Source organism: Micropterus dolomieu, linkage group LG02, assembly GCF_021292245.1.
Source record: "Micropterus dolomieu isolate WLL.071019.BEF.003 ecotype Adirondacks linkage group LG02, ASM2129224v1, whole genome shotgun sequence".
Classification (NCBI taxonomy): domain Eukaryota; kingdom Metazoa; phylum Chordata; class Actinopteri; order Centrarchiformes; family Centrarchidae; genus Micropterus; species Micropterus dolomieu.
In genome coordinates, this window is record NC_060151.1 from 13,406,339 (window position 1) to 13,418,799 (window position 12,461).

The following is a 12,461-nucleotide window of genomic DNA, read 5'->3' on the forward strand; positions in this document are numbered from 1 at the left end:
CGCTGATGAACGCGCTTAGCTTTTGAGGGCCCTTTGATATCAGATTGCGAGGGTTTTTAAACATCAAACACCAGTTGGGGGGCATTTGAATCGCCCTGGCATAGATAATTTTTGGTAGCGTATTCCTTTTTATTTTTATTTATTGTTGTCTCGACCCACAAGGCAGACAACGGGTTGCGGTTTGGTGATCGACCCAAGACGTCAAATTTCAACGCTGTTGAGTTCTATAGAAGTCTATTGGACTGCCCCGCACGTTGAAAAATGAAGCCGAAGGTATACCCAGTGCGTCAAAAAAGTGACGCCAGGGTCCCTTGACCATGCGTCAGACATTTGACGAGTAGGGAGTGAGACTGTGTTGCCCACACAAAAAAGCTGCTGGCTGATTAAGCAAAGCCTATAGTTTTATATGTTATATTCCAATCCAATCTGAAGTTCATTTATAAATTTTGCTCATGGATAGTGGTTACAAATAATGATGTGTGTGCATTGCTTTGTACGGCGTACAGGCCTACAGCTTGTCAGCTGGTTTTGCCTAATCTTTAGACCACAGTGGAAACGCACACAACAAATGGCTTAAGGAACCTTTTAGTTCCTTGAAAAGAGATCCAGGGGACTTAAGTCCCCGCTACTTTTGGTGGAAACACCACTAAGAGGGGGAAGGAAAGTACCACTTTAAAATAGGGGGTTGAAGGTTCCAAGTGGTGCTTGCTTTTTTAACAAAGATCGCTGACATTATATTTATTCATTTCCCTATGGAGCAACTAGGGGTTAAGTGTCTTGTCACATTGGTGGATGTATCACTGTGGGGAATTGAACCTAGGTCACTTACACCAAAGGCATGTATCTTCCACTGCTCCATCACCACCCCTTGTTCATAAAAGGCCAAAGACAACACAACACTATGATTGCTGAAATGAATCTACTGCAAAAACCAAACATTTGCATACATCTATACAAATGTAGATACATTATTGTCTGTAAATTATGTGGAATCTAAAGTGAGTCATAATATGAGAGTGACAAAAAATGTTGCAGTTTCTTTCAGAAAATCACTAGAGGGCAGTCAGTGTCAACTTTCTAAAAGGAGACACTCAGATCTGTTGTTCTCATTGATCTTAACTGACACTTGAACTCTGGACTGAACTAAAGATTAACATGTACAATGGATACTGTGATAGTTGATATTTTTCTAACAAAAGTCTTTGTGTTAACTTGATTCCACACATTTTGACATATACAGACATATACTTCATTTTAGTACAATAGCACCTGCATGGCTAAGTGTGCAAATTGCATAAGGTGAAAACTGAAAACCTGCCAAAGTCTTTATAATGAGGCAACCAGCTTAAGTACTGTGATTTTCTATCTATTGCACAAATTATATTGAGACATGAAAAAGGGACTTTTGGAGTAATGACTCCACGACATGACAGAAAACCTTCAACAAATAGTAGCTGAGATTCAAATCAAATCCAGTTTCTCCCTGTGAGGAGGAGTCAATGCAAAACTCAGATGTCTTCCACCTCTACTTATCTGACTGCAGAGAGGATGACAGAGAACAGTGGACACACAGTTTAACATGATGGACTATAGGACAGGACTGCTGCTTTTAACTGTCTGCTGGGCAGGTGAAGATTTTCTCTGATCTTGAGTTAAATCTGCCTTCTTAAATCTGTTATCTTATAGCAAGTGATTATTTTCTTGTTTGTCTTGACAGGTGTTGATGGTCAGACACTGACAGAATCTGAACCAGTGGTTAAAAGGCCTGGAGAATCCCACAGATTGACCTGTACAACCTCTGGATTCACATTCAGTGACTATTATATGAACTGGGTCAGACAGGCTCCTGGAAAAGGACTGGAGTGGATCGCTTATATCAGTAGCGGTGGTGGTAGCAGCAAATCCTACTCTCAGTCAGTCCAAGGCCGGTTTACCATCTCCAGAGACAACAGCAGACAGCAGGTGTATCTGCAGATGAACAGTCTGAAGAATGAAGATTCTGCTGTTTATTATTGTGCTCGAGACTCACAGTGACTGGAGTTGTTTGAGCAGCTGTACAAAAACCTGCGGTACTCATTTGGGCTGATAGATCATACAAAAGAATTATTTTTTATGGTTTTATGTACAATCATGTAAAGCGGCCCTCAGAAATATCATCATTAACCAACAACAATAACCGTTAAACACATTAATAATATAGAGACAATCTTGCGATGGGCTCACCTTTCATTTTGATCCAACCCCTTTACGCCTTAATGCATTTACAATTAAATAAGAAATTATTATTATGTATTATTTTTGTTTTCATTTTCTTTCAAGCTGATGCTAAATTAAGTGGATATTGTTAATTTGTCTATAGAACATAGAATAGATACAAATTCAGGTATTATGTAGTTATGATGCAAATTAGCAACAACAGGCATAAATGAGAAACGAGTGCTTGTAAAAGGTTCCTAGGTACGTATTGAATACACACAAACTGGCATCGGAATATATACACTGTCTTGGCTATAGTCTGAGTGGAAGCGTTGTGATGTGAATTTGCGACGATCGGCGTTAAGGGACTAAACCAAACACCTGAAATGTTTCCTGACTCCATCTTGCATGGTTGTGACACTATTGCATTATGAAAATTTCTCCACAGACGTATAAATACCTGGTAAAGGACTGAAAATTACCTCTGTGGTAGTAGTGGCAGCTACAGTAGGTGTCTCCAGGACCACATTTTGCCACAGTGACACACACACAGACTCAGTAAAAAAGTCTGACTGATGTGATCACTTCATTAAAAATCCGCTGAAATCAGGTGTGAATAAAAGAAATGCTACATGCACAAATTCAGGAGGTAGAGCAGGTTGGCCGTTAATTGGAAGGTCAGCGGTTCAATCCCCGGCTCTCCCTGGTTGCGTGTCAAAGTGTCCTTGGGCAAGATACTGAACCCCGAATTGCCCCTGGCGGCTGTTCCGCCAGTGTATGAATGTGTATGAATGTTAGTTTCGGTTTGAGCACTTAGGCTCAGTGTATGAATGTGTATGACTGGTGAATGCAGAAGTAGTGTAAAAGTGCTTTGAGTGGTCGAAAAGACTAGAAAGGCGCTATACAAATACGGAGCATTTAACATGTAAAAACATTTTTAATCAGTGGTTTTATAATCACGCACTGAGGAGTGTGAGGAGGAGTCAGTGCAAAACTCAGATGTCTTCCACCTCTACTTATCTGACTGCAGAGAGGATGACAGAGAACAGTGGACACACAGTTTAACATGATGGACTACAGGACAGGACTGCTGCTTTTAACTGTCTGCTGGGCAGGTGAAGATCTTCACTGATCTTGAGTTGAGCTGTCTTGAAAAAATTACCAACTCAAAAAAATTCAATATTTTCTTGTCTTAACAGGTGTTGATGGTCAGACTCTGACAGAATCTGAACCAGTGGTTAAAAGGCCTAGAGAATCCACAGATTGACCTGTACAGCCTCTGGATTCACTTTCAGCAGCTACAGCATGCATTGGGTCAGACAGGCTCCTGGAAAAGGACTGGAGTGGGTTGCTTTTATCTATACTGATGGTAGTGGCACATTCTACTCTCAGTCAGTTCAAGGCCGATTTACCATCTCCAGAGACAACAGCAGACAGCAGCTGTATTTGCAGATGAACAGTCTGAAGACTGAAGATTCTGCTGTTTATTATTGTGCTCGAGAGTCACAGTGACTGGAGTTGGTTGAGCAGCTGTACAAAATCCTACAGCACTCATCTTTAAGCTAGTAGAGCCTAAGAATTACATTTTTTTAATAGTAGCTATATAAATCATATACTAAATGTTGTATTGTTGTTATCTTTATTTTTTTGTATTCCGTATTTTACTATTATTTTTTTTCAAATAATACAAAGTTGTGTAAACTGTTCCTTTGAAACATTATTAGTTAGCAAATAAAAAAAACCCACAATAAAAATCACTTGTTCATAAAAGGCCAATGATAGCAAGTATAAACTAATACAAATACTAAACATTTCTACTAAGACACAATAATGTCTGTAAATTATGTGGAATCTAAAGTGAGTCATAATATGAGAGTGAAAATAACTTGTTGCAGTTTCTTTTATAAAATCACTAGAGGGCGTTCGGTGTCAAGTTTCTCTCTCCTCTGTTTCTAAAAGGAGACACTCAGATCTGCTGTTCTCATTGATCTTAACTGACTGACACTTGAACCCTGGACTCCTGCTGCTCATGTACACTGGATACTGTGATAGTTGATACTTTTCTACTCTAAACAGAAGTCATGTTTACATTTACCTGACGCTTTTATCCAAAGCAAGTCGCACACCTCTGGAGCAACTACGGATTAAGTGTCTTGCTGAAGGACACAATGGAGGATGGAACCCATGTCTTTCACGCCAAAGGCTGGCGTCTTATCCATTGCACCATAATCACCCCATGCGTTAACTTGATTCCACACATTTTGAACAGGACAGTACAACAGCATATTCAATTAAACAAAACAAACACAAACACATATCATGAAATATGATTAAGACTGTTTTTTATTTCTGATGTAGTGATAATTACAAAAAGTAACTTACAAATATGTGAATTACTTTAGTTTTCATCTAAGATAAAATATTTAGTTTTTTGCATTTAGTCAGTCAGGTTTCAGTCCCTAAGCAGCTTTTTGCCTCTGGAGGCGCCAAGTTTCTCTGTATGTCTGTGTCTTCAGATATCTGCAAACACTGAAAGCCTTCATCATCATTATCATCAGGTCTTTTATGCAAACCTTCAAACCAGCAGCATCAGAAGTTTTTTTTACTAAGAAAATGATCCTGGCTGCTCTCTCTGTATTTCTGTTTGTAACAAATACAGTGAGTGAGCAAATAAATTACTAAATAAATGCTGCAATTACAAAAACACTGGTCTCAGAGGTTTGAAGTTAATCATGAATGTGATGTAGGAGGTGCTGACAGTAAATAAATGATCTGAGGAAAACAGATTGCATCATGTTTAAAGTGTCTTTTAATAATCTATAAACATGCTAGACACACTGTGCAAAGCTGATAATGAATATGTTTTCCATTACCCATAATTCATGTGAATATTTACATTAACAAAAGCAATAATGAAATAATGTGCAATGAAATCAAAATGTAATATTTAAAGCAGAGGTGATTTCCAGGCGTGTTTTCACTCTGCACATCATCATTATCACAATGCTGATTTTAATGAATTTAATGAAGTTTTGCATAATCCTTGGCTCTTGTTAATATTGACATTAAGAATAGTAATAATGATCCTAATAGTTGTTGCAATCATTTTCATAATGTTTTAATATTAAAATGATATCAATACAGACATTAAAAGCCAACAGTTGTTTTATTTCTGTTAATGCAGGAACATTTTCAAAATGTGTAATGAAATTAAATTATCATATGTAAAGCAGAGGTGATTTACAGGCATGTTTTCACTCTGCAGATATAATAACAGTCAACAGACTCTTCTATTGGCTCCAGTTAGACCAACATTGATGCTTCATGTGTTTGATTCTATGCAAACTCAGTAACCATCCTTGTTACTCAGCTATAAAAACTTCCCATCAGGCTGTCAGTGGAGTTCACAGCACGTCACTTTCAACATAAACCATGTTTTCTGTAGCTCTGCTGCTGCTGTTGGCAGCTGGATGTGAGTCTCTCTGGATTTGTCAAAGTCAGCAGTTCTTCTTTTGCAATATAACTTGATCATTTGTTACTAAACATTTTCTTTTTTGAACAGGTGTGAAGTGTGAACAGTTGACACAGCCAGCCTCTGTGACTGTGCAGCCAGGTCAACGTCTGACCATCACCTGTCAGGTCTCTTATTCTGTTAGCAGCTACTTCACAGCTTGGATCAGACAGCCTGCAGGGAAAGGACTGGAGTGGATTGGAAGTGGAGCTGTTGGATCCACCACATACTACAAAGATTCCCTAAAGAACAAGTTCAGTATCGACTTAGACTCTTCCAGCAACAGAGTGACTCTAAACGGACAGAATGTGCAGCCTGAAGACACTGCTGTGTATTACTGTGCCAGAGATCCACAGTGAGAGACAATAATGTGAGAGTCATACAAAAAGTACTACCTCTATTTACCACCACCACTGTGAATGTTTTCAGTATCACTTTTTTAAAATAATAACGACTTTGATTAACTCGTACTAATGAAAATTCTGTGTATAAATTTATTTAAGGGTTTATATTTATAGACGTTAGACATAAAAAAGGAAACAAACAAACAATAACCACAAAACCAACAAAAGGTACAGAACGGTAGACATGATACAGGAGGGTGGTCTTGTGAGAAATAAATTATAGGTTACAGATTCTTAGGATTCACTATTATTAACTTTGAGAAATTAGCCTTGGTCACAGGGGTTTTGGCTAAACAGTGAGTACTAATCAAAGGGTTTTCTGTCTTACAATAAACATCTGCTGGCATGTGAGAGTTTTAACATAAACCAATCAAGGAGTAGAGAGACATCTCTGATGCCACATCCTTTTACATTCTTTTGTCAGCTCAGGCATTTGAGTGTATGCTAATACTCTACATGTGCTCTGCCATTTGTTCTCTTGTCAACCATTTGTCTCAACTTGTTTTGTACTGGAGTGTATTTAAAGAGAAGAAGACTCCAAACTGGGAGAGAAACTGTGCTTTCTCTCCGTAGTCATGCTCCATAAAGAATTATTCATCTAATGTATTGACTCCGTATTCTCTGCTGACAGACAAACAAATAAATTACACCAAAACATAACCTGCTTGGCGACAGTAATAATAATATTAGGCTCTATAATTTTAAGAGATATAATGAGACGAATGCAACAAAATAAAGCCCGTTAGGAGAAAGTCACAATATGAAAATAAGTTTTGATCAGGGATTTGACAGAGGACACTGTTCTGAAGAAGGATGAAATACAGCAAAGCAAAATCACTCTGGGTCACTTCTTCTTGTGAGAAGGAGTCAATGCAAAACTCTGATCTCTTCCATCTCTACGTATGTGTTGCAGAGTGAAGGACAAAGACAAAATCACTGACATATCCTGTTGACTGGACAGACACAACTGGCTTTTACGATGATCAGAGCTGATTATTTAGTAGTTTTTTCTCATCCTGTGTATTAACTCGGCAGGTAAGAACAATTAAAACTCTTTATTGGAAACACCTGAAATGAAGATAATGTGATTACATTAACTAATGGGATGTTTAAATTTGTGGTGTGAGTCTGAACCAGTGATGAAAAGAAAAGACCTGGAGAATCCCAACGAATGACCTGCACATATTCAGGGTTAGGTGGTGATTATGACGATGCTTGGGTCAGACAGGCTGCTGGAAGGGGACTCGTATGGGTTGCAAATATCAACAGTGGCAGTCAATTAAGTCATGAGTCAGTAAAAGGCCGGTTTACCATCTCCAGGGACAACAGCAGACAGCAGGTGTATCTGCAGATGAACAGTCTGAAGACTGAAGATTCTGCTGTTTATTATTGTGCTCGATACGCAGTGAGTTGAGCAGCTGTAAAAAATCCTTCAGGGCTTCTCCTTTTTAAAAACACTTAACATGAAGCCACCAGAGGAGGAGCCCTCAGACCACTAATGACTTCAACACCAGTTCACTGTTAAAGAGAGAAACAGACACATTTAGCATTGAAAAAAAGCAAAAGTAAAAGGGGAATTTAACATGGTTCATTATAATATACAATAATAATATTAAATATACAGTGGAGGCATTTCCCCCCCCAAAAAATTTTAACTTTTTTTTCATAAAACAAAACACATTACATTGATGATAAGTTCACTGGATCAGTGCTCTTCAGCCTCTCTCCATGTTCAGTTTGACCTGTTTGAATAAAATATAAAATATAAATATAAAATCTGAATTAGTATTTGATAATAATCAAATGATTCTTATTTGTTGGAAGTGAATGATATGTGTGTGTGTCAGATTTTTATTTACTGTAATATAAAATTACTTTGTGGACCTGAAACATGATTAAGATGAAGAACATAATGTAATCTCCTGTTTTATAATATTGTTTCATAAAAATTCAGTTGTGAGTATCTTTAAAGTTGGAATTTGTTGGACGATACTCTGATAAAACTTGACCACTTCATAAAAGATAAAATTCAACTTTTAAAGATAATTCATTTTAGGCCAGTTTCAAATTTAGAGTGCTTAAATCTAATTTCTTTTGCTTGTGTTGCAACTCGTACATTACTGTTTTTCACATCCAACAAAAAAAAGACCAAACTCTTTCCTCCCTGTGAGGATGAGTCAGTGCAAAACCCACCTTCACTGATCAGAGAGGAGGACAAACCTTTTACATTTCATTGCAACTTCTGTTTTACGCATCATAACAGTATCTGACTGAATTATTCAGAGGGACATGGTTATTGTTAAAAAAGAAAATTCTAGCAGATCTCTCCTTCTCAAATTTATTCTGTGTTTGATAACTAATAAACTAATAAGTAGCCCCAACACTTTATCACGCTCTGTAGGAAAGCAGGAGATGTTTATGTATGGAAATAACTTGACTTGAATTGTTGTCAGTACAAAACATTTAGGCATTAATATTTTATATTGATTCATTCATTGTGATTCCTACTGGGGTCCCTGATGTCTTGAAAATGTTTTCACATAAACAATCTGTGAGCAAATCATCATAATACACAGGATTTGTCCTCTTGGATTAATGAGTGATTTACACGTAAATATTTATTCTCCAGTTTTATTATACAGTAACTGAGATCCGAGTCAAATCCAGGAGTCAATGCAAAACTCAGATTAAAATACTTATTTGGGGGTATTGTAAAACAGATACACTGTTGCAACACACATGATACAGACTGTGCTTAATAATGAAGCAACCAACTTTAACAATGAGTTTGTCAAAAAAGAAAGAGGGACTCTTTGACTTTTTAACAGTAAACATTTATTTTCCGGTTTCACCAAACTGTAACTGAGATCCAAGTCAAATCCAGTTCCACACTGTGAGGAGGAGTCAATGCAAAACTCAGATGTCTTCCACCTCTACTTATCTGACTGCAGAGAGGATGACAGAGAACAGTGGACACACAGTTTAACATGATGGACTATAGGACAGGACTGCTGCTTTTAACTGTCTGCTGGGCAGGTGAAGATCTTCATTGATCATGAGTTGAGTTATCTTTAAAACATTACCAACTCAATGAAAATTATTATTTTCTTGTCCTAACAGGTGTTGATGGTCAGACTCTGACAGAATCTGAACCAGTGGTTAAAAGGCCTGGAGAATCCCACAGATTGACCTGTACAGCCTCTGGATTCACATTCAGCAGCTACTGGATGGGCTGGATCAGACAGGCTCCTGGAAAAGGCCTGGAGTGGGTGGCTTATATCAGTAGCAGTGGTAGCACTTACTATTCTCAGTCAGTTCAAGGCCAGTTTACCATCTCCAGAGACAACAGCAGACAGCAGGTGTATCTGCAGATGAACAGTCTGAAGACTGAAGATTCTGCTGTTTATTATTGTGCTCGAGAGTCACAGTGACTGGAGTTGGTTGAGCAGCTGCACAAAAACCTACAGGACTCATCTTTACCACAATCAACTCACATGACTAATGTCATTAATGTTAAAAGATACAATACACTTCATCAAAATGACTCAGAGAAGACAGTGGCTGAACAATAAATTGTTTTTGCTAACTGTCTAACTTGTGTTTTTACTCTAAGTTTGCAGGAGTTTGGAGTGGAGTTAAAATTACAGTATGCACAGAGTCCTGCAGAGTCTGTGGATTGAGAGAATAAATGGAGAATCAAACTGTTTTCAGCTCTACACTCACTTAACTACTCAAATTGTTTTGTTTACTCTTCTTAATTGTGATTTAAAATTTGCACTTTCATGTACATTAATCTGATAGATAAACCAGCAGCCTTTTTCTTGTGCACTGCAGTTGTAAGTTCTTTGCATATCGTCCCACAGGTGTCACTTCCTAAATAATTCATTTTTTGATGACTGTATGTCTGTGGCTTCAAACTGCCACAATTTATATTCTGAAATCTTTAAAGTAAAAAAAAAAGAAATAACAATCCAGACCCTCAACCAGCTGCAACAAACTCAAATATTATTATTATATTATTATATTATATTATCTTGCTTTCACTTCACTTGTGTTTGCAGCAACAGAATGAAAATAAAACCAAAAGTATGAATCAATTAATTTTACGATTACAATCAGATGTATTAGTTCATAATCCTAGGATTTCTGAATTAAACTTCATCAGAAATGAAGCCATTAGGGGGTTTGTCAAATTCTAGGAGAACAAATCTTTTCAAATCAGAATCATGTGAATAATCAAATTTTCTAAATTGACTCAGCAGGTTATCGCAGTCAGGGAGGTTCAGATGTCTCAAATCACTATTTGCTAGTTGTCAGCTTGTTTAAATGCTGTTTTATTTTGTGTCATGCTGTGTTCATACTGTTGAATTTGACTGTAAAAGCAGAATGTGATGTAGGAGGAGCTTACTGTAAACAAATTCTCACAGAGATCCAGTTTACATCATATTTAAAGGAGGTTCATAGATTTGAAAACAGAAGCACGCTGTGAACATGGCTTACGCAAAGTTAACACTCTTGGTGGTTGCTGTGTTTGTTTCGACTGGTGCTGAAGGTCAGACCATAACAGAGTCTGAACCAGCAGTTAGAAAACCTGGAGAATCTCACAGACTCACCTGCACAACATCTGGGTTTAGCTTTAGTAGCTCAGTTTGGAACTGGATCAGACAGGCTCCTGGAAAAGGACTGGAGTGGATTGCTCTTGTACACACATCTAGTTCTCCTATCTATTACTCCCAGTCAGTCCAGGGTAGATTCACCATCTCCAGAGATGACTCCAGCAGTAAAGTCTATCTACAGATGAACAATCTGAAGACCGAGGACACAGCTGTGTATTACTGTGCCAGAAGAGACACAGTGAGAGACAATAACAGGAGAGTCATACAAAAACAACTTCCTCCATTTACCACTACCACTGGCAATATTCAGTATTATTTGTTTTTTTTTCCACAATACTGATTGTTACTGTCAGTGAGTCTGAGTAGTGACTTATTGAATATTGAAGTTCCAACCTACACAAAATAAAATATTATTCTTTATTTTTAAGGAAAAAAAATACAATTTTGTTGTTTGTCCTTTAAAGCAATGTTTCATGCAATGCTGTATTAGTGTAGTGAAACGTTATCTTTGTAATGACATTGATTAATATCATGCATGTGACACAAAAATGTACATTTCAGTAAAAATAAAAAAAAAATCTTCCAGATGATTTGCAGATTGAACACCAACATTTTTATGAGAACAATTTTCCTACACAAAACCCAGTCCACAATTAATTGCTCTTTGTCCGGTCCCTTATATACATGATGACAGCAGCGGTTCTACACCAATAGTATTGATGGGGCCAGGCTGGGGCCAGATGTTTTGTCAGAGGGGCACATTCAATAAGGGACAAAAGAGACAAAGGAAATGTTCAAGCTTTCAAAATGTCTTGTTTAGTATATAATGTAATGTTTTAGTATGTTTCAGTAACTTACATTGTGAAGTTCCTTCACCAATTTATGACGAAAATGTTTTCATTTATGTAAAAGGAAACACAAAATTCAGGTGGCACGTTACATTTCCAAATATAAAACTATAACAGAATCTAAGTCAGTGCAGCTTTCAGGCATTCTGTGTTGCTACTTTTTCTTAATGTGCAAGTTATTTTCTAAAGGCATTCTCATTTGTTATTTACTGTTAGCTATATCTCAGAACGTTTTTTTAACAAATTATCCTTTAAAAAAGTGGTGGGGACATGTCCCCAGTGTCCCGAGTGTAAATGACACCTATGAATTTACCCTTTAGGGAGGGGGACTGTCATGGGGCTACCCCATGCCTTCATTGAAGTCAGCAGTGTTGGTCTTGGCATGCTAAGCTAATCTTAGCTGAGCATTAGCATAGGACGGTTACCCTTAGCATATGGGCTAGCATCAATGGACACATGGCCTGTCATTTCATGTCAGTTCATATAAGTACTGGTCAGAAGAGTTGAAATCATGGTTGGATAAATACAACACATACACAGTTCATTTCAAGTAATTTATTTTAGCTTATGGGATTTACCCAAGGTCATTCAAGTGTTTGTTTTATTCACCTGTTCTCCTCATCAAGCAGGGATCTGGGCCGAAGGGGCAAACAGGAAATGATGGAGTGTGGAGTCATTTATAGGGAGAAGACCTGTAATGGTCCAAGTGTGAGCCAGTACAGAGTGGTGTACGGGAGTATCTTAAAGTTGCTCTTTTGAGAAGCTTTTGTTTAGCCGGTAACATTTCATTTCTGGTTTTCTAGTTGATTTGTTGTGTGGTGATGTAGCCAGAGATGTGTTTGATGGTTGAGATAACATAATGCTGTTTAATTGATTGTCAATTAAC

General features: G+C 37.5%; 1 protein-coding gene and 1 gene segment (V, D, J or C); both read left to right on the forward strand.

Annotated features, from left to right (window-relative positions):
* Positions 1-4,577, forward strand: part of LOC123958690 — a 10,245-nt gene extending 5,668 nt beyond the window's left edge. Inside the window, exons 3-4 of the mRNA XM_046032223.1 lie at positions 1,718-2,022; positions 3,448-4,577. Coding sequence (XP_045888179.1) covers positions 1,718-2,022; positions 3,448-3,708 — 566 coding nt within the window. The 3' untranslated portion in view covers positions 3,709-4,577. The remainder of the gene's footprint in view (positions 1-1,717; positions 2,023-3,447) is intronic.
* A 989-nt stretch (positions 4,578-5,566) lies between these two features.
* LOC123987248 lies at positions 5,567-6,076 on the forward strand. The segment is given in 2 exon segments: positions 5,567-5,668; positions 5,759-6,076. Coding segments are annotated over 2 exon segments (348 nt in total).
* Positions 6,077-12,461: the final 6,385 nt, after the last annotated feature.